Source organism: Penicillium roqueforti, assembly GCF_015533775.1.
Source record: "Penicillium roqueforti strain LCP96 04111 chromosome Unknown scaffold_02, whole genome shotgun sequence".
NCBI lineage: Eukaryota > Fungi > Ascomycota > Eurotiomycetes > Eurotiales > Aspergillaceae > Penicillium > Penicillium roqueforti.
In genome coordinates, this window is record NW_024067566.1 from 990,516 (window position 1) to 1,017,913 (window position 27,398).

The 27,398-nt window shown below is 51.7% G+C and overlaps 9 protein-coding genes across 9 annotated transcripts; 2 read left to right on the forward strand and 7 right to left on the reverse strand.

The window, feature by feature from the left end:
* Positions 1-745: 745 nt before the first annotated feature.
* Positions 746-2,475, reverse strand: LCP9604111_1853 (uncharacterized protein; the record flags this gene model as incomplete). The annotated part of the gene is made up of 2 exons (XM_039069265.1): positions 746-1,794; positions 1,848-2,475. The coding sequence occupies 2 exons, from the start codon at positions 2,473-2,475 to the stop codon at positions 746-748; spliced, it is 1,677 nt and encodes a 558-aa protein (XP_038931980.1).
* A 1,860-nt stretch (positions 2,476-4,335) lies between these two features.
* On the reverse strand, positions 4,336-5,181 carry LCP9604111_1854 (uncharacterized protein; the record flags this gene model as incomplete). The annotated part of the gene is made up of 1 exon (XM_039069266.1): positions 4,336-5,181. The coding sequence occupies one exon, from the start codon at positions 5,179-5,181 to the stop codon at positions 4,336-4,338; it is 846 nt and encodes a 281-aa protein (XP_038931981.1).
* Positions 5,182-6,745: 1,564 nt separating this feature from the next.
* On the forward strand, positions 6,746-8,249 carry gel6 (putative 1,3-beta-glucanosyltransferase; the record flags this gene model as incomplete). The annotated part of the gene is made up of 4 exons (XM_039069267.1): positions 6,746-6,881; positions 6,932-7,093; positions 7,147-7,196; positions 7,245-8,249. The coding sequence occupies 4 exons, from the start codon at positions 6,746-6,748 to the stop codon at positions 8,247-8,249; spliced, it is 1,353 nt and encodes a 450-aa protein (XP_038931982.1).
* Positions 8,250-8,469: 220 nt separating this feature from the next.
* On the reverse strand, positions 8,470-10,692 carry LCP9604111_1856 (protein kinase domain-containing protein; the record flags this gene model as incomplete). The annotated part of the gene is made up of 1 exon (XM_039069268.1): positions 8,470-10,692. One exon carries the CDS (start codon positions 10,690-10,692, stop codon positions 8,470-8,472), a length of 2,223 nt encoding a protein of 740 aa, XP_038931983.1.
* A 1,744-nt stretch (positions 10,693-12,436) lies between these two features.
* Positions 12,437-13,402, forward strand: LCP9604111_1857 (uncharacterized protein; the record flags this gene model as incomplete). Its single annotated transcript, XM_039069269.1, has 1 exon — positions 12,437-13,402. The coding sequence occupies one exon, from the start codon at positions 12,437-12,439 to the stop codon at positions 13,400-13,402; it is 966 nt and encodes a 321-aa protein (XP_038931984.1).
* A 617-nt stretch (positions 13,403-14,019) lies between these two features.
* On the reverse strand, positions 14,020-17,618 carry LCP9604111_1858 (extracellular serine-threonine rich protein; the record flags this gene model as incomplete). The annotated part of the gene is made up of 3 exons (XM_039069270.1): positions 14,020-17,265; positions 17,315-17,497; positions 17,556-17,618. 3 exons carry the CDS (start codon positions 17,616-17,618, stop codon positions 14,020-14,022), a joined length of 3,492 nt encoding a protein of 1,163 aa, XP_038931985.1.
* A 1,766-nt stretch (positions 17,619-19,384) lies between these two features.
* Positions 19,385-21,932, reverse strand: LCP9604111_1859 (uncharacterized protein; the record flags this gene model as incomplete). The annotated part of the gene is made up of 8 exons (XM_039069271.1): positions 19,385-19,390; positions 20,345-20,499; positions 20,555-20,861; positions 20,921-21,048; positions 21,098-21,355; positions 21,406-21,490; positions 21,545-21,621; positions 21,674-21,932. 8 exons carry the CDS (start codon positions 21,930-21,932, stop codon positions 19,385-19,387), a joined length of 1,275 nt encoding a protein of 424 aa, XP_038931986.1.
* Positions 21,933-22,540: 608 nt separating this feature from the next.
* Positions 22,541-23,734, reverse strand: LCP9604111_1860 (glycosyltransferase; the record flags this gene model as incomplete). Its single annotated transcript, XM_039069273.1, has 1 exon — positions 22,541-23,734. One exon carries the CDS (start codon positions 23,732-23,734, stop codon positions 22,541-22,543), a length of 1,194 nt encoding a protein of 397 aa, XP_038931987.1.
* A 1,275-nt stretch (positions 23,735-25,009) lies between these two features.
* On the reverse strand, positions 25,010-27,017 carry LCP9604111_1861 (uncharacterized protein; the record flags this gene model as incomplete). The annotated part of the gene is made up of 2 exons (XM_039069274.1): positions 25,010-25,998; positions 26,054-27,017. 2 exons carry the CDS (start codon positions 27,015-27,017, stop codon positions 25,010-25,012), a joined length of 1,953 nt encoding a protein of 650 aa, XP_038931988.1.
* Positions 27,018-27,398: the final 381 nt, after the last annotated feature.

The following is a 27,398-nucleotide window of genomic DNA, read 5'->3' on the forward strand; positions in this document are numbered from 1 at the left end:
GGGAAAGCGGCAGCCGCCAAACCCGTTCAGGATGTGTCTAACTGGTTGAGGAAGTGGCGGGGACTAGTGCCATTTTAGGGATGGAGCGGCGCCAAATTGCATCTGGCCACGCTAAACCGGAACGGGGGCCGATGAGGACGCCAAACCCGATCGAGGGGGGCGTCGGATCCGGCGCCGTCGGCACAAATGGTAGTTGTCCGCAATGAAAGCCATAGACCAAGTTATGAGATGAGCTATAGTTACCATGTAATTTCGGTGATGCCTAATGGGAGCCTAACGAAACCATAAGCATGATCCCTGCAGATACGGAGTACAACATACATATTCCAGTGATATCCTAGATTACAGAAAAGAATGTTGTTAATAGCAGATATATTCCCACTAAATCGTGTATATTTATATCCATCATCAAGACAAGAAAAAAAAAAAAGGTCCAAAACGTCATATAAGACCCGAATCGCCAACACCGGGGTATTCATAGTTCATTCAAAATGTTCACGCGGGGAAATGGAACCCCCAAACGAGTAATGCAAGGTGCGAAAATATTACTTCGCACCGGAAAATCGAAATCCAACACCGGGGACACCTCCATGGGTCCCATGTCATCTTTTGTCAAGGCCGTGTGTTAAAATATGCTATTGGGGAAGAAGGGGTGGTGGAAATGAAAGGGGTGAGGATTCGAAGGTGGGGATTCGAAATAGGAGTCGAGGAAAAAGGAGGAAAAGCGATCTAGCAATGCTGCGATCTAATTCGTTCGACGAATCACAAAGACACCAAGCTCGATACCATCACGAGGCTCGTTGTCCTCGTTATAGCGTCGTTTGCGGATGCCGTCGCAGATTTCACTTAGGAGCCCGGAAGGTGTGACTTCTTTATTGCCCATCATGGAGCAACCGGAGCTTGTCCTCTTAGATGCACGGCGGCCGTTTTGCCAGTACAGATTGAGGAGTTCCTTCATGCGGGGCTTTTCCTGGTGGATGAACCATTCGGCCCAGAGATTGCGGTCGAGGTGGGTGTCTCCGCGGCCTGCATCGGTCACGTGAAACCGGGAAGATGAATCGTTGTCGCTCAATGATTCACAGAGCGCCACGATGTTCGCCTTCATGGTGGCGAAGTCGTCCATCTGGGAGACGGATGAGAGCTTGCCGAGGTAGCGGCTCACGTCTGCGGACAACTCATTCACCACCACGAGTTGGCGGAGAAGGGGGTCGAGGATGGGGCCCAAGTATTGGGACTTGAAGGTTGATGCACCTTTCTTGGTCGGGTACACGAAGAGGAGGGAGCCGCCATTCGGTGATAGCTCACTCAGACGATCAACGAGGAAAGACGGACGGGTACGGCAAAACAAATCACGGTACTCTTGGGCAGAGGTTGGAGGGAGATAGCGCTCGAGGACTGAGATGTGAACGCTGCGAGGGGGGACAATGGGCATCGGAGCGTGGGACATTTGCCGTTGGAGGGGTCCACTGTAGTCATGGTAAGCACCCACAACTGCCGCACTGGAGAAAACCGTGGCGTTGAAGTATTCCTCGGCGGCAGTCGGAGAACGAGGAGTGCTAGGAGGAGAGTGAGGCAGATTCGAAAGGCTGAATTGCTCCGGTACTGCGTGGGTGACGTTGATATAGGGTGATTGGCCAGGTTGCAAGTGGTTGTGAACTGCCTGGACCATAGAGGTAAAAACACTGTCGGTTTTCGGTACTGACGCTGCCTGATCAGATGTCCTAGGGTATGGAAGAGTCTGGGAAACGATTTTGACGGCCTCGCCGCCTGTCTTGCAAAGGGCAAGTGATGAAGCTGGAAAAGTCAGTGACCGGCCCTGCAGTATGAATATGTAAAAAAAAACTTACCAGTCAAGTTGATACCATGATCCAGCCATGAGCCAATGTCCTGCTGGCAGTCCATATCATCGTGGGGCCCAGGGCTGCCTCCAGAGCTGGAGGATCTCCCATCTGATGGGCTGCTGAATGTGTCCGAAGCACCGGTCGCGGAGGAATTGTCCACGCTCTGGTTATCGTCCATCATAGCCATAGACCTCGGATGGTGGGAGTGCGCGTCAAACAACATCATCTCGGACTTGGGATTCCACGCAACGTGGATATCCTCTTCCGGCGGCGTGGGGGGTAATATAGCGGGGTATTCCTGATAATGCGCGTTCCAAGACGGCGACGGAGCCAAAGGCCTCGGCCCGCGAGACACGGTGGTTGAAAGACGAAGACGAGAGTCGACCGACCGAGTGCGAGAATCCAAACGGTACGGCGAACCTGGTGAACTAGGCGAGGACCGTTGATCCCACGATGGGAAGTTCACGGCCACGCTACTCTTGGAGAGAAAGCGAGAGACCGGTGACGGTCTTGTTCGGAGAGACCCCTGTGAAGCTCGTCGGCGGATCCTCCCGGGGTTGAAAGTTTCCTGTATATCTGAGTTCTGGGGGAGGTGTGCTCTGGTGTCGAGTTTCACTGTTGGTGGGACATGCATGGTGTGATCGTCAAGTGTGGGAGTGCCGGGCCAGTACTGTGCATTGCATGAGGGTGTCATCCAGTCTTTGTTATCCGGGCGCAGATGGCAGCGGTCATGAATCATGCGTCGGATGATCGAAGGATGACCAAAAGATGATGGCCGGGTCCGAGCGTGGGAGTGGAAGTTGGAGGTTGAGGCACTGAAGAGATCGACGTTAATGAGAGGAGGGAGGGGAAATGATTGAGTCTTGTTAGGAAAAGAAGGGATAAAAGAGAAGAAGAAGAAGAAGAAGAAGCAAAAGAGGGCGTGAATCGAATGGAAATGGACGGGAAGGGAAAAGTGGGTACCGGGTACACGAGAATAGTATGGGCGAACAGGCACTAGACCAAGTACCGGGTACCGACTGGGGCAAGGGCTGGGGCCAGACTCTTCAGGTCGGGACAGTCTAGACCGTCCAAGTCATGGAGTCATCAGTTTCCACCTTTTTACGTTCGTTTTTTTTTGCTGTAAGGGATATTGAATTTATATAGATACTATTCAATACCCTTAATCTAATAGACGTAAATTATCAAAAAATACAACGCCCAATAGCGAGTATGCAGCGTGGAGGACAAGTATAAAATATCGCCAGTCTAGGCTTTCGTCTTGGCTCCACGGGGCTGACGATCATTTTCAGGTGGTGCAAGTCGAGGCCAGAATACCTGAAAATCACAGGATCCGAATATACTTGATACTCCAGATGACACTGCAAATGAATTGCTCATTACCCGAGCCAGACTCGAGCAGCTCTCTTGCTTCAACATATCTCTTCCCTAATGCGGCTTAAGCCTTGGGTTTCACAAGTCGCCAGTACCATAGAACGCATGTGGAGCCTGGGCCTGGACGAGGTACTGAGGACTTTGCCAGTGTACGCATACGATATTCCGCTTCCGGTGAGTTGGGCATCGGCACTCATTTGCCAACGCATATCACATACATAAAGGCTATACACATATAAGCCTAAGTATATATATATAGATCTACGTCTAGCTTCTATATACGCTAGTTCGCAGCAAGTTCGCAGTTGGAAGACCCTGAATTCTTAACCCTGGATTCGGGGTGGCACCATGACAGGCAACCCCATACATTTCAGATTCAGATCCAGTCCAGTCCGATCTGGACGTTGGGACCGTTTTATAATTTCCACCGTGCGCCCCGATCTGGTTCACTTCCCTGTTCCCATCTCCGGCGGACTCCACTGTCTCACCTAGAGTGTTGCCACTATTAATTTGAGGTGTCTGTCCATCTATGGGTACGAATTCGCAATTTAAGAATTTGGCATCCGTGGATGGGACGGCACATTTCGGTTTAATATATATAAGGACACGTCAGCCGATATTACTTGCATATGATAGAAGCGCTTGAAATAAGATGATTAATATTAGATTATCATATCACTATGTGCACTCGACATGATCAACAAATCACATCATCCCGGCCATAGAGACCGATCGCCGACGCATTCCATGGAATATCTCCATCGCCCCGAGGCGATGGTTACTTCGATTATCCACGGTTCCGGTCCCGATTGCATCACCACAGCGGACTCCAGATCCGCGCAGACCCTTGCATCTCGAGAATCTGGTCTCGGTCGCGTGCAACACTGGGGAGTGCCATGTGTGAGAGATCGGGGAAATTTTCGGATGCCAATTTCCGATAGCCGATAGGCTCTCTGGACGTAGATTGCGAAGGTCCGTAGATCCTTTCTAGAACCCCGAATGGTTCAACCAGCAAAAGGCCAACCTGGAAAACAGCCCCGGTCTAAAACCACCGGGCTGAGAGTAAGAGGGGAAAAAAAAAATGCATATGGCAGCAGTCACCATAGCCCAACGAAGCTCCTCATGAAGTTAGCGACCGGCGCCGAGACTGAGTCGCAGTAGTACAGCCGGCCAGCGGCTGTCTCATCTCCTGCGAGCAATTCCGCAGCGAAGCGCGGTATCTCTGCTCCTCGCGCGTCAGCCGGACCTGTTTCCGCGCGAGACTAGACGGCTTCAGGGGGATGGTGGAGCGACTGCCGTAGATAGGCATGGGGGTCTTGCCCAGCGACGGGTTCACCCGAGCCGGGTTATCGAGGGTCGTGCTGAGCTCGTAGCACTGCCGGACGAGCTGCTGCACGCCGTCCGTCAGACGGGACGCGCGCTCCTCGATATCCGGCCAGAAAGCATCGCCCCAGAAGGGGTCTTCGCAGACAGCGGTCTCGAGGGCGTTCAGCCAGCACTGGAAGCCGGAACGCGTGCCCGCGAGCTGCGAGGCGACCGTGACGAAGCGGATCGTCGGCTCCGAGTGCAGCACGTGCTGGACGATGCACGCCGGACAGCGGGCTGTGAGGTACCAGTCGTGTTCCTCGGTGAGGATGCAGTTCAGCCAGGCGAAGGCGCTGCGGGCTTCGCCGCGGAATGCGCGTTCGGGCTCGGCGCCTTTCTGGCTGGGGAGGGTGCGGGCGGCGATGCGCTCGGCTTGGTGGTTGATTAGGAAAAGAGGGACGAGGAGGGTGTGGATGATATCGCGGTGGAGACGGAAGGTTTCCTGTTCGGCGGCGGTGCAGGCGTGGCGATGGCCGGCGCAGAAACTCGGTCGCTCCATGCCGCATTCTTGGCGGCGGAGCTGTTCGCGCATTACTCGGAAGGCTTCGTTGCGCTCTAGCTCGACTTGCTCGTGTCGAGAGATGTGGAACGGGGAGGCCATTGTGGATGGGGACTCCGTATATCGGGGAATATGGTTCTAGATGATTGGATATGATATATTATAGAATCATATCGGGAATTGATAAGGACAGGTACAGGCCAGGGCTGAGTTCAAGTAGTTCCATCAGAGAAAATAATTCAGGGCCACGACCGGATGCGGGCCTGGATATTATATGGTCTGCCCCCCTTTGCGGAAACGTCATTAGCCAACTGTCCCGTTTTTGGGGAGGCCAAATGAAAAGCCCAGACGATCCCAATGGACGACTCCACTAGCTGACGAACACTGTGCGTACGACGACGATCATTGGCGGACATCTCGGAATGAAGTGGAGGAGTGGAGATTGGAGAGTCTGGCCGGTCGCACATCCAACAGCGGTTGGGGATGTTGACTCCGTATACTCCTATAGATCGGGAGACGTAACGTCCCTCACATGGCTATTACATGATTCCATCGATATTGACGAATGCGTGGTTTCGTTGCACGTCAAAAAGAACCTCCTTATCTCGCCATGACCGCGTTCTAGCCCGAGTCACCGCTAAAAACCGCCCAGTGGGGTAACGTGGCAGTCTGGAATTTCAAAAGACTTCCAGGATCGCGTTGGCGTTGTGACTAGTGATATTCAAAGTTACATGCATTAGGGGTCCACGAGACTTATCATCCCTGATTTCTAGCCCGATCTCTGCCCAAGAAGAATATAAAAAATAAATAAATGCAGTAATGTCGATCGATGAGGCAAGTATTCAAGGTCGGACTAGGACTATCTTTCCTATGCTAGCAAGAGTGGATATAAGGGCCAAGTCCAAAATAGCAGTGATTGACAGGGTTTACGATGGGGGGATACCTGTCCAACATGGTGGTACCGAGGACGGAGCACAGTGATAGTGATGATAATGATGGTCTGTAAATAGCTATCATAACATGTCTCAAACCTCAATATCGTGGTTATATATAGTATAGGGGAGCGTAACTATGTATGGAACTCGGTAGATTCCGGGTTAGGGGCAACATTAGGGGACTCTTAATTTTAAATCCTTTTGTACTGGAGACTGCATATCTCTACCAATAACTATCTATTATCAGTACGGAGCACGGAGGACTCCGCCTAGATTGACTCCATAGTGAGCTACTCCAGATATCTCCAATTGCGTGGGAATTAGGGCTCGGCCCCAACAGCTATACAACATACCCTCGAACAATCACAACATGGCACTTGTACTCGGGTGTATACCTTTCGCACTTCGTGTCAACGTCTATATCACATTGTACACCCTCAAGCTTGTAAAACAAATTAATTGGAATGCCCCGAACGGGGCCTGGAATGAAGCACGCTAGTTGAAATTAATGTGATAATTTCGTTGCTACAGGCCCAAATCAAGGAACTGCCTCCTTTATGTTTCACCTCGACTTGCCTTAAAATGGTTGGAGGAGCGCTTTTCCCGTTTGCACCTGCCTTGTTCCTTCGTTGTTGGTAGTGTCAATTTGAGCTGAAAGCCTTTCCTTCTCTTCACTCTTTAGCCATTGCTATTTTATCGCGTCTTGCACTGTTACTCGAACAGAATTAATCATGTTGTCCTCCCTGGCATTTTCCGTGCCATTGCTCCTCGCGGGCCTCCAGGCCACCACCGTCGGCGCCATCTCCCCCATTTCGGCGGTCGGCTCCAAGTTCTTCTACGAGAACGGAACCCAGTTCTACATCAAGGGTACCTGAGAACCCTGCACTGTAGGTATCCTGTCTGACTGACTCAAACAGGCATTGCTTATCAGCTTACCCCAAGTGACCCGCTTGTCGATACTGCCCAATGCAAGCGCGATATCGTCCGGATGGCCGAGCTGGGCACCAATGCTATCCGTGTGTACCACGTGGATGCCAGCGCTGATCACAAAGGCTGTATGTCGGCATTGGCCGATGCTGGTAGGTCGAGTCCACATGAGCAATCCCCGGTAAATCATACTGATGCGTTGTAGGAATCCACTTGTTCGTCGACTTGGACACCTTTACTACCCAGATTGAACAGGTAACTCCACTTCTCTTTCTCTTATGGACCATCTGTTAACGATCGCAGACCGCACCTCACTGGAACGAAACCCAGTTTGATCACTTCAAGGCCGTGCTCGATGAGTTCCAACAGTTCGACAACACCGCCGGTGTCTTGGTCGGAAATGAGGTCCTCACGACGGCCGATGGTTCGGCGGCTGCGCCCTACGTCTTGGCAGCTGCTCGCGACGTTAAGGCCTACCGTGATAAGAAGGGCTATCGCGAGATTCCTGTTGGTTACTCCGCGGCCGATATTGCCGATCTGCGACCCATGCTGCAGAACTACATGGCCTGTTCTAAGAATGCGTCCGAGCGCTTGGACTTTTACTCGCTGAACGCCTATGAGTGGTGTGGCTCGTCCAGCTATGAACAGTCTGGATACAATATGCTGCAGAAGAACGCCACCGATTACCCCATCCCTATCTTCTTCTCCGAGACCGGCTGCAACACCCCCTCACCCCGCACCTTTGAGGATCAGGCTGCCATCTTCGGCGATAAGATGTCTGACACTTGGTCCGGATCCATCATCTACGAGTGGATCGAGGAGACCAACGACTATGGCTTGATCAGCTATGGCGCTTCTGTCGACCCGGCGACCGCAACCGCAAGCAACATCGAGGACGGCTTCACCCGCCAGGGAACCCCAACACCCGTGTCGCCTGATTTCAACAACCTCAAGTCGCAGTGGGCGACTCTGAACCCGAGCGGTGTTGCCCTTTCCGCCTACAAAAAGAGCGCCTCCAGCGCCGCCATCGAGTGCCCTGCCTCGACCTCGGGTGGATGGGCCGTTGACCCAAGCTCGCCGCTTCCTACCTTGGGACAGACCTACAAGAAGGGATCTTCATCTGAATCCACAGCGACCGGTAAGACTACCAAGGCCAGTGCGACCACTTCAAGCGGAACATCCTCGGCATCGGCAACAAAGGAAGGCGCTGCTCACTCTGTGACTGTCGGCTCGCCAGCTACTGAGCGCCTGCTCGCTGGATCCTTGGTGCTGTCTGGTCTGCTGGGAGCCGTTGCTTTCTGGCTTTGATTTGTTCTCCGACCTTTGACGATTGTGGCCAAGCCATTGTATTGATAGCATCACATATTTGGGATAGACAACGGCCGACTGCATATGAGTCGTGCTGTGTTGCATACAGGTTATGTTAACTCAAGTCTGTCTTTCACGAAGCATGAAGTGTACACAAGAAATAAATTATTAGTGAATAAGAACCGGTCATTGACCATCAAGACATTATCATACATCTCCATCATTCTTTAAACGACATACCTTCTATCCCAGTAATGTTCATCTCCAACTCTGGCAGATATAGCTCAGGCATGGCAGAAACATCTTCCTTCCTATCAAAATCAACAAAATCTCCCTCGAAATTACTTTCACTCTCACTCTCACTCCCAGCATGACCAAACCCGAAATCAAATTCCGAAACCGATTCCGCAACCGAAACAGATCCCGACTCCACCGGAGCCGAAGACACAACAGAAGCACTCTCCCCCACTTCCCGAACAACCTCCAACTTCCGATTATTATTCCCCTCTTTATGACTCTCGTCCCTATGAGTCTCCCTATGACCCCCCTCCTCCCGTTTCTCCTTAACACAATGCAAAACCAACAGCCCATCCCCACTCCCACCCCCCTTCTTCGTAATCGCATCCGCAAAACCCTTCCGAACCCTCCCCGCCAGCGGCCTCCTCGCACCCTCGAGATCAAGCATAGCGCGCACAACCAGCAACATCCGCGGCACAGCCCAGAACGCGCGATCGGAGCGTCGATCCCGCCGACAGCGTTTCAGCGCGTCGCCCTCCAGTCGCGAAATCCACGACTGGATCTGCACGGCGTTGCGCTCGAGGTGGAATGAGGCATCTGCTATCCCGCCGCCGCGACCGGCGGAGCGGTTGCGGGCGCTGCGGTGGCCGCTGAAGGAGGCGAGGGTGCGTTTGTGTAGGTTTGTTAGGATGTCGAGGGTTGTTGCTGCTAGGGAGAAGATGTCGGCTGGGGAGTTGGGGTTTGGGGGGTGGGTGTGGTTGTGGTTGTGGGAATGTGGGAGGGATGGCGTGGATGTGGAGTGGCGGAGGGAGGTTGGGGATGTTAGGGATGAGGTGTTGGAGGAGGAGGAGGTTGAGGTGGACATTATTGAGGGGGTGTTCTTTGTTCGGCGCGCCCAGAAGGATGAGATGCGGTGGCGGGGGGTTGCTTGCGGTGAGGTGGCGGTTGCGTCTGTGTGGGTTGAGGACGCTGCTGAGGAGACTTCGGAGGAGGATGAGGAGGAGGAGAAGGCGAAGGAGAAGCGGGAGGGGGAGCCTGAGCGGCCGATGCGGATGGCTGTTCCTTTTGAGGAGGAGGAGTTTGGTCTGGTGTGGTTTGGAGACGCGGCGCGACTTTCGTTCAGTGGGGGGAGCGTTAGGCGGGTTGGTCTTTGTCTGCGCTTGGTACGTCCTCCTGAGGGGAGGAGGGTTTTGGCGGGCTGCACTGGCTTTAGGATCACCGGGGCTGTGGGACGGGTCCAGCGCTCTGGGGCAGAGTAGTTGTATGCCTCGAGGTCGTTGACATGTGGCGGGGTCAGGAGGGAGTCGAGTGCTTGGAACTGGCCGAGGCAGATGTGGTAGTCTGCGTCGACGAAGATGTTGGATGGGCGGATTGCGCCGTGGGCGTAGCCGCGGGCGTGCAGCCAGCAGACTGCCGAGGCAAGGCAATGCGGCCAGGTGATTAGGATCTGGCGACGTTGTTCTTTCTCTAGCCGTTTGAAGGCCAGGGGCTCGTCGGTGAGGAATCGGTATAGGTTCCGATCTGCCGTGGCGCCGGTGAAAAGGACAGAGACGCTGTCGTCTTTCAGATATGAAGCGTAGACGGAGACGAGATGCTCGTGTGACAGTCTCTTCAAGCTGCGGATCTCGGCGAGAACCTCGTCAGAGGAGAAGAAATGCGGTGCGCCGCCGACCTGCACTTGGGTTCGCATGTAGACTCGACAGACAGGGCCGGCGAGAACTACTCTGTCCACTGTATCATCACGCCCGTGTATCCCGCTGCTGGTGTTGGTGCGGACCGCCTCGACGGGCACGCCCTCATTCTCGGTATAGACGACATGTTCTCCCTCCGCTATACCACGGACTAAGAATCGCCACTGCGCATGAAAGAAACTGGTCTCGAGAGCGACGTCGTCTCCATCTGGGGAAAGGTGTAGTAAATCGACACTATGCTCGGCGATGGGTAGATCATCGTCGTCGCACGACTCGTCGACGAGCGCGAAGATGCGATCGGGAATACCAATAGCGTCGAGGATCATAAAAACACGGCCGGCTTTGGTGAGGATCCATTCCATGTAGGTCTCGCTGGTCAAGCCCTCGCCCCAGTCCGGGAGCTCGAAGAGACGCGGGATGTTCTCCGGCCGCAGACGACTGATGATGTACTTTTTGTCGAGGGTGGATTTGATGCGCTCCTCGGGCCACCATAGTGAAGTTTCATTCTGAGACATACTGGCCCTGCAGAAAGCGTTTGCCGATCAACATAACGGGGAGACCCTGTTAATATAACGGACCATGTCACTCTGGACAAAGCGGCTGTCAAAGAACATGTTTCCACCTCAACCGTAGAAAGGTGTCCGGAATAAAGGACGGCTACTGGTGGAGGGCTTATCTTGCAAGGAGATGGGCAATGTCCGATCAATAGCCCCGGGGCATCAAATGGTGTCTGTTTTAGAGTTGACTTTTCAATGCAAAGACCAAATTATTAAAGACAATCCATCGCACTATGTAACTTGTTCCATGTAAAGCCGTCGCTCAGCCAATCTAGGGCCCCAGGCTTATCTTTGCGCGGTTCCAAGGTTACCATAAGATAAGCGATCATCGCATGGCAACTGTCATATGCGCTGCTATAGATCTATTACGGGGGGCAACTGCGGCTTCGCAAGGAGAGATTCAATAATTGTCACTGTTCAGGGGAACCTGATCCATAATATGCACCCCGGATGTATCCCCCCTATGTATCCGAGCGATCATTGCGGAGAGCTCGAATGTGATCCATTGATACACCTACCGCGAGGATTACATCATATGTTTCTTTCAGGTCAGGACCTCCTGCACGGAATCAGCCATGGAAATTGGTGGCGTTCGATAATAATGCCATTGACAAGCGTAGATAGCCATCTTGCCGTCAGGAACCGAAGTCAGCACGAGCCCGGCAGCCCCGACCGTTTGGCGCCCCACAATCTCATTTTGCACGTCGCCCTGACCCGGACTGCCGGGAAGGATTGGATCAACATGGACCGGGGTATTCTGGATGAGGATGTAATCAGCGTAGGCTAGCGCGGATAACTGCACGAGGGGGAGTCTGATGAACGACGGGTCGATTCAGGACTTCAGCCGATCACCGAAGATAGTGGGCATGCCGTGGAGACTGAAACACGTTCCTGAATAGGATGGATAGCCCCGTTATTTTTGCAAATACAGTTGAGGTCTGAAGAGCCGAGAATGCTTGCGTGTCGTGAGCTAGGACTCTGTCAGATTGGCGGGCGGTCCCGGATGTGATTGATGATATTGAGAAGTATCCTAGAGCTATTTCGGAGGACACCGTGATTGTACTTAAGGTCTAATTTCGGCGTTAGAAATAGAATATGTGACACAAGTACGGAGTAGTTGTTGATAGACACCTCCCTCCAGTGTGTTGTTACTTGTGTGCTCGTGACTTGCATGAAGGCGGTGAAGGGGGTTGTCGGCAGAATCGTGTCTTGAAAGGAGAACCCAATTAGGAAAGTGCAACCTACGAGCATCCAGACTTGTGAATATCCTACAAGGACACTAAGTGTACCCAGAATGCTTTAATCTTTTGGGTCTTACGTTTACCGATGTCAAACAGAAGCCTTGGGCTATCTGGACAACTCAATGCCACATAATGGTACATATTAAGGGGACTCTATGACTTGATATCTTGAAATGAGAAGGTAGGACAATAGGTAAATGCTTGAATCTACTCTTTTTGTTACTCTCATAGCCTTAGTCTCTATGACTGCAGGACTAGCTGTCTGCAACGAGAGAACATCAGAGCAGAATGTCGTACCTTCTTTCTTTGGCAAACACCTGATCGCTCCTTCCCATTTCGCCATGGACATCTCGCCCATCACTCTCAGCTGAACTTTCCCCTCCTTCTCTCCTTCTCTCCTCATCTCATCTCATACTTCTCACCTTCTAGGGACATCCACGGGAATCAAAGTCATCCCCATTATGATTGTTGTCACCGGTGGTGCCGGCTTTGTCGGTTCAAACATCGTCAAGGAGCTGAATAGTCGTGGCGTGACCAATATCGTGGTTGTCGATGACATGACTGATGGATCCAAGTTCCGCAACCTGGTCAACTGCAAAGTGGCCGACTACATCGATGCAACTGCCTTCCGTGAAGCGATTCGGACCAAAGCCTTCCATCATCGTCCCCGCGTTATTTTCCACTATGGTGAAAACTCGTCAAATAACGGTAGCAACGGTAAGAAAATGCTGGAGGCAAACTTCACCTACTCCAAGGAACTCTTCCATTGGTGCAAGGACCAGGGGGTCCGCTTCATCTACGCCTCGTCCGCTGTCGTTTATGGAAATAACACCACCTTCGCCGAGGGAGACTTCCAGGAAGCCCCTCTAAATGTATACGGATACTCAAAGATGTTATTCGATCAGTATGTCGTCAAGAACACTGACATCCGCTCCCCACAAGTCGTGGGACTCCGTCTCTTCAGTGTTTATGGACCCGGAGAACAGTACCAAAGTTCAATCCCTAGCACTGTCTTTCAGTTTTACGAAAAACGCAAATCTTTCAAGGCAATTGAGCTGTTCGGAGAATACGCCGGGGTCGAGGCTGGCCAACAGAAGCGTGATTTCGTCCACGTACAGGACGTCGCGCGCCTGAACTGTTGGTTCCTTGACCACCCTGAGATCAGTGGTATTTACAATGTCGGCACTGGTGTGGCCAGCAGCTTCCACGATGTCGCCACCGAGGTCGCCAGCAACTTCGGCAATCCAGAGGGCTATATCAAGTTCATTTCCTTCCCAGCCGAATTGAAAGGCAGATACCCGAGCTACGCCTGCGCCGACATCTCGAAGCTCCGTCGGGCCGGCTCCGTGCTGCGTTTCCGCGGCATCGAGGAAGGGATTCGGAATTACCTGGAGTGGCTTGAAAGTCCTGAGGGGTTGCTCCGCTAATCCTTGCACCCAACATGACACTCGAGTATCTTCGGGAGGTCATTTTTTTATTCTTTGAGGACACTCTATTCTTCGAAACGGCACGCGGCCGTCATTTGCTCCTGTTTGTAGAAATCTCTTCATATCTGGGTACGCTAAATATATTTATTAACATCGCCTGAGGATTTATTTAACAAGACAAAGGAAAGGATATGACCCAGAATGAAAGAATGAAATATTCAACCTGTTGAGTTCATACCTGGATTGAGCTGTGGAACAAAGACAAACTAGGTAGTCATACCTTCCATAGTGGAACAGAGATTTTCAAAAAACTACTTTGCTAGAGAAGAAAATAAATAAACAGGACATCTTTCAGAAAAAGGCGATGTTTATCGCGTTCAATTAGGGAGTGAATAAATAGAATACAAAGCAGTCCATTAGGACAGATGATCTAAGTCAATTCCCAGCTAAAGTCCTGTCCACCCGAAGCAGGCCGAACCACTACAGAGCCGGGAAGACAAATAAGGACGAAGGAAAAACACAAAACACTGTGTACTGTGCATATTTGTAGTCACAAGAGACAAGGAAAGTAAAACCACGAGGTCCTCGCGGTGTGGTAGTCTGCTGTCAAAACGCATCTACATCATCAAGCCGAAGAAAGCAGCGAGAGAAGCCAACAGCAGGCTGGAAGCGACCGACACGCTCGAAGCCGCGTTGAAGATCGGAGACGCGCTGGGCGAGACGACTCCACTGGCGCTGCGACTGGCGTACGCGTACCCGCTCGAAGTAGCCCATGTTGCGGATGCGGGCGCGGGAACAACACCGGTGTTTGCCGGGGAAGTGCCGCTGGGAGCAGCCGGGACCAGACCGATGGTCGGCACAGCACCGGCCGTAGAGCCGGTGTTTGTGACGAAGCTGACCTGCGGGACGGTGACGGTGTAGGTCGAGTAGGTGATTGTGGTGACGGGGAGGGCGGGGGCGGAGGTGATGGGGATGACGACGCTGGCGGGGGCAGTCACAGTGGCGCCGGTGACACCGGCTGCGGATGCGGGGACGGACGGAGCAACTGTCGGGATCAGGGTGATTGTTGATGGGATGGCGGTTACGATGCCTGGGTTCTGGGGGACCCAGGTGGCGCAGATACCGGTGAAGTAGGAGAGGGCGGATTGGATCTCGGACTTCGAGGCACCCCAGGCTTGGATGCAGGAGATGACTTTGCTGGTGAACTCGCTGTTGGGGCAGAAGCAGGAGGCGTCGCTGTTGGATGTGCACTTGGGCGCGAGCGAGAGCCAGGTGTTGATGCACTGGGGTACGGTGTTGGGGCAGGGAGCGGAGGGAGCGGGGCTCGATACTGGGGACACGCCGCTGGGGACTACGGATGTAGATTGACTCTCGGTGGCAGCGGTGGCGGTAGTCGCGATGGTTGCGACGGAGGTGAGGGTCACTGTGGAAACTGTGCTGGATGTGGTCACGAAGGTGGAGGAGCCCGAGGTGACGGTGTTGGTCACGGGGCAGGTGGTCTCGGTCACATAAGTCACAACGGTGGTAGTGGCACCCTCGGGAATGGTGGGTGTGGAGTTGGCACTGGTGACAGCGGGAGCAGTGGTGGCAGCGACACCTGTCTCAGAGGGAGCCGGGGTGCTTCCCGCAGCGACAGAGCTGGGGAGGTTGGAAGTCGAGGTCAAGGTAACAGTTGAAACCGTGCTGGATGTGGTGACAAAAGTCGACGACCCAGAAGTGACAGTGGCAGTCACAGGACAGGTGGTCTCAGTTACATAAGTTACAACCGTGGCAGTCGATCCTTGGGGAATAGCAGGTGTTGTCTCAGCGCTCACGCCGGTGGGAACCAAGCTAGTGACATCGGAGCCGGTGGGGAGGGGACTGGAGGCCTCTGCAGACGAAGAAGAGACAGGGCTTGATCCCTCGGAAGTTCCAGATGGGACCAGGCTCGAAGCTCCAGGTGTATCAGATGAACCAGTGCTGGAAACGACAATGATCGAGACACCGGGGGTACCAGACGGGGCAACAGTGCTCTGACCAGCAACGGAGGTGGCGGTAGCGGAGCAGTCGGTGCAGATCGTAGAGACACTAGTCATAGTAACGGTTGAAATGGTGCTTGAGGTAGTCACGAAAGTGGAGCTACCAGAGGTAACCGTGTTAGTCACCGGGCAAGTAGTCACAGTCTCCCAAGTAACGACAGTAGTAGTGGCCTCTCCAGGGGCGAGGGGAGTACCAGCAGGGGACGAGACAGCGGAGGTCACGCTGGGAGCCGAGGGGGTTCCGGCCGAAGTTCCACTGGCGGGAGGTGATCCAGCCGAGGAGCTCACGGGCGAGACCCCTGTTGGGACTGCAGACAGAGGTGTGGAACCGACTTCAGCTGTGGTAGTCTCGGTGACGGGACGGACAGTGGTTGAAACAGGGATTGTCGAAGTCACCACTGTAGTCGAGTGTGCTGGGCAGTTGGTAACAGTCGGAGCACAGCTAGTGATAGTAACCAAACTGGTGGTATACACGGTTGAGGTAGTCATCTGGACCGGAGTGGTGATCACCGGGGTTGAAGCGGCTGAAGTTCCAACAGGGGTCTCGCCCGGAGCGGATGAAACAGAAGAGGCCGGAATCGAAGATGTAGGGACGGATGTGCCACTGGGAACACCAGGAATACCAGCCGATGAGCTGACAGGGGAAACACCGCTCGGGCTTGGGACTGCGGACAGAGGTGTGGAGCCGACGGCACCTGTGGTAGTCTCAGTGACGGGACAGACAGTGGTTGAAATAGGGATTGTCGAAGTCACCACTGTAGTCGAGTCTGCTGGACAATTGGTAACAGTCGGGGCACAGCTAGTGATAGTAACCAAACTGGTGGTATACACGGTCGACGTAGTCATCTGGACTGGGGTGGTGATCACCGGGGTCGAAGTGGCAGAAGTTACATCAGGGGTCTCGCCTGCAGTAGAGGAAATAGCAGAAGAAGGCAAGATCGAAGATCCAGGAACGGATGTACCACTAGCAACGCCAGGAATACCAGCCGATGAGCTGACGGGGGAAACACCGCTCGGGCTAGATACAGCAGGCACAGAGAGCGAGCTTGTAGCGGTAGCAGTAGTCTCAGTAACGGGGCAGACCGTGGTGGAAAGAGCGATAGTTGAAGTTACCACAACGGTAGATCCAGCTGGGCAATTGGTGACAGTCGGAGCACAGCTAGTGATAGTGATCAAACTAGTGGTGAACACAGTCGAGGTAGTCATCTGAACAGGTGTGCTCACTGCCGGAGTGGTGACTGGAGACACAGCAGAGCCTGGGGTAGAGCCTGGGACAGAGAGCGAAGGCACAGCGGTAGAGCTGGTGACAGCAGAGCCTGGGACAGAGCCTGGGACAGAGAGCGAAGGCACGACGATAGAACTGGAGACAGAAGTCTGTTCAGATGGAACTCTGGTAATAGCAGAAGTACTGGAAACGACAGGCGCAGTGGTTGTGGAACCAGGAGTGCAGTCGAAGCCAACGCTGTAGATGCCCAAACCGCAGCTCTCATGCTCACTATCGTCGGGCAGCTCGAAGTGAACAGACGTAGCACCACCACACTGGTCGTTGCTGACCACGGTACCAGCGGAGTTGCAGGAAGCGGTGTTCTTGCAAGTCGATCCATCGGGCATGCTGTAGATGATGTGCAAGTCGGTATCCTTATCGGTAGCAACGTGGAAGTTGGTCACAGAGAAGCCGCTCTCATCCGAGCCACAGGAGAACGACGGAGCCGACGAGGAGGAGCTAGAAGAGCTAGAGGAGCCGGAGCCACTGGAGCTGTGGGAGCTGGAGCCACTGGAGCCACTGGAGCTGGAGGAGCTAGAGGAGCTACCTTTGGAGACGGTACCGGAGATACATTTCTGGGTCTATAGCATGGTCAGTATGTGCAGATAAAGAGAGGCATGCATTACTCACGCCACGCTTGCCAAGGCTAGAACCGAAGCCATTGCCGCAAGTGAAACCCGAAAAGGAAAAGCCACCATAGCTGGAGAAAGAGCCAGGAGCGAGATCAGTCCAGCTGAAGCCCTTTTGCTGGGAGTCGTTACACTTGTTAGGCGATCTACCCGGGCTAGAGTAGCATTTCTCGGAGCCCCAGGACTAAAGAATTTCGAGTTAGGATGGATATCAGAGACGACAAATATCAGTTGAGGCATACCGCTCCGGTGGCCTGGCCAGAGGCCAGAAGGGATAAAAACACAATAGCGGATGTGACCTTCATAGTGGGAGGATATCCGTAACGAGTGAAAGTGGGACGCGAAAGATCGAATGGAAGGAAAAAAGAAGAGAGAAGACGTATGAAAGAAACAAAGACGGACTGATGTAGACTGGATAGGCTGCGATATAGAAAGCTAGGTCTCAATAGATATCGTGATATAAGCCACAATTGTATAGGCAGCAAACCAGGCAATTCCTATTAGTACTGTTGATGGGTGACAATAAGAAAAAAAACCTCAATGAGATTGGGTCAATATCAAACGAAAGAAAGACAAGGAAATGCGTATCCCTGAACGAGCGTCTTTGGTTGGAGACGAACCAATATGGATAAAGATCCAAAAGAAAATGAAACAATGACGAGAATGAAAGAAGTCAAGGATCTGGGCAGGGTCGCGGTCTTTAAACAATTGTCCAACCAGGCCATTCCATAAACTTCTGCAGGCAAAGGGTCTGGCTGCAGCTAGCGAGCCTTCCTCTGTTGACCCGAAGTCTGGCGCCAAGGACCCTGGTAAGACATTTTGTCTGAAAAAACCCCCATCTCTCCAATCGGCAGAAATCTGGAGGCACAGATGAAACTGTAGTGGCTGAAAGGAGGGTGGGCTTGGGATCCATCCAGAGCTTGGCGCCGATTGGTATAGACGTGCAGAAGCTGGAGAAGAGCCAGTCAGGGGTCGACCAAGGCGCTTGCCGGGGGGTCCGATCCCACTCAGCATCAGTTCATCCAGATGTGCCTGTGAGATCAGTCGACATTAATTGACCAATAAGCATGACGGAGTAAAAATAGGTTCTGAATAGGCGCTTGATCGGCAGGGAGAACTTGCATAGGCCGAGCGTTGACAGGAGGGGTCTTCAGGGTAAACAGTCCACGTGCACTTGGAGTCTTTCATCTCCCCCAAGGCTCTTGGACTGAAACTCGCTATTTTCGACTAGTTGAGGTTAAAGATTTAGTTCAAAATCAAATAATGGGAGATAAGAAAAAGAAAGAACTTGGCGTCTCGCCCATGCACCCACTTTCTGCGTCACTGCCCACATATTTGCTTATTATTGATCTTCATGATCTTCTGTATACAAGCTCTTTGCATCTCGAAGCGCCAGGGTCCACAAATCAGAGAATGTCTATGCATATGGAGTATTACTGGGGTCAGGGACTGCTCGTGTCTTACCGGATCGACTTTTCTTTTCTTTTCTATCTCGGGTCCCAGGGGTAAACCCCTGGAAGGTCGAACGGCCAGGTACCCGAACGCTCCGTCTCGCCTTTCGCTTCTCGGTTTATGTGGATCCGACTAAAAAGGCCCAGCGCCAAACCTGTCAGAATATACTAGTGGCGTTGTCTAAACCGAGGGGTTCCTGTTCCTGTTCCTGTTCCTGTTTCTAAGCGTCTCACTTCTGGGCTGGATGTAACCGATACCATTCCTATCATCCGATCTGAATTCGAATACGTACTATTCAAGATAGGTTTAACTTAGCCACTACGGAGTACTTCTTCCTGAACTAACTATGTACCTCGGCTTTGAGGGGTATAAGTGTCGAATTCCCTATTGCTTTCAACCATGTCCTACCGCATTGGCCTTCTATTTTCTCTTTAAATTTCTTGAAATGGAAACGGAAATGCAAATCGTCCCCGTCTCTCGGCGCGTCGGACGATGCCTTTGTCTGGCTTAAGTCCGGGTAACATGAAACGGGCAACTAAAAATACCCACGAATGAGACTTTTAGCGCCGCATGGAGAATGCTACGCCGTGCCTCCCTCGGAATCGTCGGAGTCTAGACGTCAAGTCTAGGTCTTAACATTAATATATTAACCTCGGGGTTACTTTGCAAATTCGGCAACCATGTGCGCCCGGGTTGCATTTTTAGTGATTTCGTGCCCAGGCAGTGTGCGTTCAATGTCAAGGCTTATCTGGACATCCTATTTATGTCTAGCTACTCTGTACTCAGTACGGAGTACTCCGCGTTTAATCAGGGGCAAGAAAACCGAAAAACCGACGACTCGGTACTGTTTGCAGTTATATTCAACTCTACTTGTCGTTCCATAGATCCCGAGCTTCTTACTATCAGCTTATTATCCCGTTGGTGGAACAACATTGTAAATGTCTGCGGACTACTGAGTAGCGGGTTTCACTAGAAAAAGTGGCGTTTACTTCCAGGACCGAAGCCGTGTTGGAGTATGTCGTACAGATATATTTTGAGTTTAGAAGTAGAGCTTCTTTAGGGTCGTTTGTGGCTTCCCTAAATTTAGAACCAATACTAAGATAGTAGCGAGATTGAAGATTGGGAAACCATAATATCAACAACTGTAAGGTTGTTTTATCTTTATCGACCCATTATTCCTTCAAAATTCTCACGAGCCTTCTGCCCAAGGATCTTTTCTTTGCCTTGTCCGGATCTTCAATCACCCAGTTGAGCCTATCCGGGAAATTAATGTCATCCAATGATACCCTAAAAAAGTTGAATGTAAGTATCGAGTCTTGCTTTGATATGAAGCAACGACTGACCATTTAGTCTTGAACCACCATTTATATCCAAAAAACATGAGGAAAAATACCGGAATACTAATATATGACGCGATAAACAACGAATAGTTGAATGGTGTCTCAAATACCGTGAAACCTTGGATCAGCAATAGGAAAATATTGAAGAAGAAGTTACCCCAGTAGATCGAAATGTGGCCCGGCGCTGTATAGGGAAATTCTTTGGCGTCGATCCCTTTCCTCTTCGCAGCGCCACGAACTCTCAGATGAACAAATGTGATCGAAGCCCATGCGATGTAGGCCGCAGTTCCACCGAAAGAGGTGAAGTAGGAAAACAGACTCCCTGCCGTTGTTTGCAAGGACATCAGGCCTAGGAAGCCCCACATATTTGAGAAAATAATTGCCGGGTATGGCACTGCACACAATATTAGTTGTTACCAGAGAGAGGATAGAAGAGGACATTGTCTTACCCCCCCCAGTGTTTGTGATTGCAAAGCACGAGGGAGCTTTGCGTTTCAACGCGAGAGAGTAAAGTGTGCGTGATTGGATGTAGATCACTCCATTCGCAGCGGAAATGAAGGCAATTATAATAATCGCATTGACGAAATGCCCGGAAGACTTCCACCCAGCAAGTACAAAACCAATAGTGAACGGGGATGATGCCGTTGTCGACGATGGATGCACCAGATCATCCGATGTTGACGGACAAATCAGGCCTTGGAAAAACGACATGCCAACAAACACGACCAAGATACGATAGAGGATAGAATTGGTGGCCTAAACAAAGTCAGCATCAGATTCACTTTGAATGTCACCGATTTAGGGGATGCACGCACACGAGGAACGTCTCGTTGGGGGTTCTTGGACTCTCCCGCGGCGACAGAAACAATCTCAGTTCCAACATAGTATGCGGCGGCCAGAACAAATACTTGACCAAATCCATTGATTCCATTTCGGATTGGGCCTGGCAGAATGTCAGATCTGCGAATCAATTCGTGTGCGAGAATACTCACCGTATGGCTCTTTCCAGTACCTGAATCCGACATACCCATTACCAAACGCACCAGTATCGGCAAGAATTGAGATAAAAAATAGCACAATGAGTGACAGGAACTTAAACATGCCAAAGTAGTATTCAGTCTCCCCGTAGAAGTTCACCCCAAGGGTGGTTAGAATGGAGAAAAAGACAAAGAATAAGATGTACCAAGCCCAGACGGGGATCGTGGTATCGGGAATCCAGAATTGAAGGAAGACTGTGGCATTATTCCAATCTTTGAAGTTGATTAGTGCAGGCCATTTCTTACTTGTTGACGACACTCACCTGATGCAAGAAATACACTCCACATAAAATAGTAAAGCCAAGATACTGCAAAGCTGAGGGCTGGATCTACGAATCGATCACAGTGCTATATGAAACAGGTTAGCAAAATTTCCAGCAGGTTGAGATTGGAGTTACTTACTTCTACAAACCCGCCGTGAACAGGAAAGAGCGTGGCAACCTCTCCAACACTCTGCATCAAAATCCACATCGAAGCACCTGGGCCATGTCAACTTTGTGAGAAATATGCTTTGCAATGCTACCAACTCACCCACAACAGAAAATCCAATCAGGAGACCCAATGGACCAGCTTCGTAGATCCCATAGCCCAAGCCATAAAAGCAACCCGGTCCAATGATACTCCCTAGGGCAATTATCACAAATTGACGGCCCTTAAGCCCCCGGCGTAGGCCATCCTCGATGATGTCGCCAGAAATGTCGCGATGGGGTTCATCGCTCTCTTGAACTTCGGTGACAGACGGCTTTTTCGATGTATCGGCTTTTGTCTGCGGTAATGAGAAGTCTGCCATTTTGAAAGACAGCCCTAGAGTGATTGATCGTGCAAAAGACCGAGGACTGACCAGGGGGTCTGTTTTATAGCCTTGGAATCCTCCACATTTATTGATTGGAGCTTGAACTGAGCATTTCGGTTAACTCGTTTAGATTGCTTGAACCAAATGCTAAGCTAAAGCTAATAATTGCTTGTCGTGGCCAAATATTCTACCAGTGAGATGTCTGTTTATATATCACGCCATTGAGGAGTACAATTCGTAGACATATTTCGGAGTATATTCCGACAAACAACAACATTGTAACTTCACTTCCAAGTCCTTCGACTTCGACAATGACAGACCAACTGGGGAAAATTTCGAAAATTTCACGAGAAATTGAACAAGAAAATCGAATTAGCAACAAGCAGGGAGGAATTTGATATATCGAAAAAATCGTCAGTTGCCAAAAGCGCCTGTTGTGTGAACGCGATTAGCGTCATCGAACAAGAGAATGACGGAACTCTCGACGCGATGCAGGCTTGTGGAGCGTTTGATTTTCATTTTCAAGGAATTGTCCTCATCTATCTCGAGTTTCATCTATTCCAACATCTCAGCGCACAGAATATAAAGTTTTCATCGTCGACTAATCATGCAAGTAACTTCCCGACCTTGGTTGGAGGTAACAACGGCAGTTTCACGCAACCCGGCACATCGTTTTGATTCCAGTAGGCAATCCCATGTCGAAGCCAACCGGCATATGTGCCGGGCACAGTATCCGACCCGGGATTGTCCTGCCACAGCGAGCCGAGCGTGACCTTGTTGACGCGCAGAATGAGGCCATGAGCCAGCTTGAACCCATAGCTGCGCGACAAACAAGCCTCAACAATCTCACGAGCCTTCTGTTGCTCGCCAGACTCTTGTTTCCCCTCTTTTGGCATGGATAGCGACAACAGATCGAATGCCTCCTGGCCGTTCCAAGCAGTTAACTCGTTGATGAGCTGCGACCCTTCCATGAACTCGATCGCATAGAAATGTGCCACGCAGTAGGCAGGGCCATTCCAGTCATCTTCGGCATCAACCAATCCCATTACCGCACTCGCCACTTGACCTTGGATAATATAGTCGGTCAACAGGCGACTGACCTCGGTGGGGCCAATGAAAGTCCCATCCTCTTCAGTGATCGTAAACTCGCCGCCCATGAGAGGAACTCCTTGAAGTAGCGGGCTAGCGTACATTCCATCCGTGCTCGTCTTGCCCCCATCCGCGGCCCAGAGAGCGAGGAGTAGACGATGGCAGCGCGCAAAAAGCGCATTGTTGGGCAATGCGGCGAGGAAATAATTACATAGACTGTAATGATCCTCGCCACTGGGGGTATAAGATAGAACTTCATACGGGGAATCGGGGTTCGCGATTGTCTTGTGCCAGAGCGTATCCAGATCTCCAATTTGCATCATACCCACGTCCGCGTAGACACCTCCATATCGCAACAGCAACGGCCAGCAAACAAGGTCTGAAGTATGTTGTAGTGCGTAAGGGCCAGTGAGAGTCTCGTCGGCAAAGGCGCGTGGGAAAAGTGTTGGATCGGTAACATCCAGGAACTCGACGATGTTGCTTTTTGAACCGGGTTGTCGGTCAACGATCCGTATTGTCCATCCTTGCTTTGTGAATCGGCGGTGCCATGCGCGTACATTGCGCTGTGTGTAAGGGTGCATGTTGATGTAGCCCGAGTGCCAGAAGAACCATATATTTTTGACGCTGGTTAGCGGCTGGGGATGCAACAGGTCAAAGTCTATATCGGCGTCGGAGCGTAGATCGAGAAGCCCAGCGGGGATAGCGTGCATCCCGGACGGAATAAGATGTTCCATTGGAGAAAAGAAGGTAGAATTAGAAGTTGAGGTTGTGTTTAGTGCGAGCATGCCACAATTATTGATTGACAGTGTGCTGTCTTTTATAGATCCGAAAGTTCCCACAGAAGGATATCAGCCAATCACAACGAAATGATCCGATGTGAGCAATGATGAGTCAAGCCCTCGGGACTCCCGAGGTCCCCTATATCCACTGAAGAACTTTCTGGGCTCCTGAGGTCTGGTTGTAGAAATTCCCGTCTGGGGATTTGTCTGTCCACCTGCCTGGACATACCTATTGTTTGGCTGTACAAACTTATTGTGAAAAACTCCGCTTTCGATTGCACACTTCGACAAAAGCTATAATTCTTCATTCTCCGAGGCCGCACATCAATCAGGGCAAGGAATGATAAGTCAACAAAAACGGGAAGAAAGTATGCGCATGGTAGCTGAGGCTACGGAGAACATGAGTCTCATGAATCACGGCTGGTGCTTGAGCTGCAAGCGCTGAGGGTTGGCGTGGCAGTGTCAGTAATGTCGAGATAGTGGTCGGGGTCGAAATCAAGGATTTTTGGTAATATTACGCACGTCAAGTGTTTATATCTATAACCCAAGGTAGGGTTTCATAAAACTTGCGGACCTTGGTAGATATCGCTTGAATAAGGTTTAGGTGGGTCCGGGGTTGTGGGTTCTACATCATGAAGGTCGGAGCTTCATGAGAGGACGGAGACCTATTGATTAATGAGGGCCAGCGAGAGAATATGATAAAATATTTCGAATGTTTTTGATATTGGTAAAGATAAATGTAAACAGCAACTCAAACAGCCATAACTCGTTAGAGCGCAAACCCACAAGTTTTTAACTCCAAAGGTATCACCAGCCCCCGCAACAGGCGGGGGAGAAAAATGGCCAGTCAATAGATATGACATATGAAATGAAAAAAGGAAATGAAAGATTGGTCAGATAATCAAATATCAAAATGGATCGCTTTTGGGTTCTGAGAACCAACATCGATCTTTCGCAAGCCAACTCAATATGCATGGCAAATCGAACTCAATCATTAGAAAGGTAGACTGGTCTCAACGACACGTCAGTGGCAATATGCAATACAACCAGAGCGAAGAACATGTGTGCTCAACGCGAGGTCAAGAGGGTGAAGGCACAAGACACTAATAGTCGAGTCTGCCAAGCGACTAGAAACAGGTAGGATAAATTGTGGCCGTGGTTATCATATGATCCTTGGAAATCCAAGAGTCGTGCAATCGTGATACCTCAGAGAGGCGCGGGGATGGGGAGCTGAGAGCGACGTTGCTGAGCATCCATCAGCTTGCGTCGCACAGCCTCACCACCTGCAATGCTGCTCGATTTGCGCTTGCGGGTGGGAGTTCGCTGGTCGTTGTTCTTGGCGTGCCGGAAGACACTGGCAGGACGAGCGGGAGAGTTTGCGGGCATGAACTCGCGGTGCTGGGGAAGGCGGAGGAGCGCCTGGTAGCGGTTATGGTTGCGACGGAAGGCAGTAACAATACCCTTGTCGAGATGATTGAGGAAGCGCTCTTCGCTATTGGCGGGTTGCGACGCAGACTGGCGGGTGGGAGTAGGTGTACCCATGGACTTGCCGAAAGGAGGGGCCATTGGGGACATGATATCGTCATCAAATTGCTTATCCATGTCCTCATCTTCATCGGAGGATCCATTACCAAAGTCGATGAAGTCGTCGACGTTGAGAGCAGACTCGGGGTCATCTTCTTCATCTTCTTCGAACGAACTGTCGATGGTGAAGTCCTGAGAAGGGTAGAATGCCTCAGGGGGACCCATGACCTGGCCTCCCGGGGTGAGATCGTTGCCGAGAGCGGTCATCATGAGGTTGGCACTCGAAGCCAGCATTGGGCTGAAATCCATCTGATTGGGCGAGGCGAGTGCATCGGTGTCGCTCTCATCAACCAAGTGAAGTGTAGTCTGGCGAGGGCTAGTGTTCGCAGTTCCGGGCATGCTGGTGGCGGCGGATTCCAGCCAGTCGTGACGAGACGAGGCATACGCGGGGATAATCACGAGATGCTTGCCAGTGCAATCGACCAAAGCTACTGGCTTGTGGGGGTCTGCGACGAAGGTTCCCATGATGGGCCCGCGGCGGCGGGGAATACATTCACTCTTCTCGTCCACAGGAGCCAAAGAGTCAGAGGAGTCCCGGCGGAGAAGGGATCGAGGGTGGGTGATGGTTGCTGGCGGAGGGAGATCTTCGTCTGTAGTGTCACCATCATCGCCTTTTCAAAGGGGTTAGCAAAAGCAAAACACAATACGAATGACCGATTATCATACTCTCGTAACCACTCAAGCTGGCCTCGGAGGATCCGTCGGACTCGACATGGTAGATGCTTCCATGGCCATAATCGGCGTCGCCAAACATCTCTTCCGATTGCCGGCGGGTATTTCTCTGGTAGTTTTCATTGTCGTTTTCGATCATACGACGCAATTGTGGGTCCAGGCTGTCCTGCTGCAAGAAGTCGCCGGGTATATCGTCGTCACTGTGGGAATCACTATCGGAGGACGAATCGGATCGCTCCTCGAAGTGAACTCGCCGGGTGACTGGCGTCTCAACGGCTTCACTGGTCACCTCAGGCTCTCCAAAGGTGTCCATGGCACTGTAGAGGTGCTCTTCATCGAAGAATGAAGCAGCAGGTAGGAACATGTGGTCGTCGAACGAGTTGATAGCCCACCCATCATCGTCAAATCCAGAGCTGGGCAAAGGCCGGTTGGTTTTCTCAGACTCCACAATAATCATTTCTTCCAACTTCTCGACGTCTTGGTCTTCATCTTCGGCATCTGTGATGTAGTCTACACCGGCATAGACATCATCTGAGCTATCATCCGAGTCATTGGCGTCAATGTCATCATTGCCATCACTGCTGTCGCTGCTATCATCGTCCAGGACGCGTCTTCTCTTGTTGACTGCGGGTTGGCGCCCCGCCTTATTGTCGCGACGACGACCATAAGACGGGGCCCGGACTGCTGGTTCTTGTTCATCGTCTGCATCTTCTTCTGAATCATCTGCCTCATCGCTCAGGTCCTCGAGGGACGAGACCGAAGAGACACTCGAGACCGATGATGATGAAGCTCTCCGTTTCCTATCGGATGGCTGAGCATTGGCTACCTTTCGCTGATTGGCCTTCGGCGACGAATCGAGATTCCGCATGATATTGGACTTGGGGGTTGAGGGGCGGGGGTGAGAGTTCTTGGCGGAGCTCTTGGGAGCCCGCTTGGAGGAGTATGAGCTCTGCGGCATTTTGTAATAGACACGTATGAATGGAGAGGGGTTGTTTTGTTCTTGTGGATTTGTATGGTCCTTGTTTTTTGTTGTTCAAATGGTCCGGTCCGTTTCAGGAGGATCCAGTGATAGGATGAAGGAAGAGGGGGTAGATCTTCCTTAGTTGAGAGGATTGTTGTAGTTTATTCCAGAAGAGTAATCCGTGCAGGGATAAGTCGAAGAGAGATTCGAAGGGAGGTGGGACGGAGTGGAGGAGATCGGAGCGGAGTGGAGGGGGAGGAGTCCACGGGGGGGGGGGGGTTTTTTTTTTCGTAGCCACGAAAGCACCCCCAGTCCGTTGCGGACGCGTTGGTGCTCGTTAGGGGGGGTTGGTGGGGGGCAATTCCAGCGCCTGAGCAC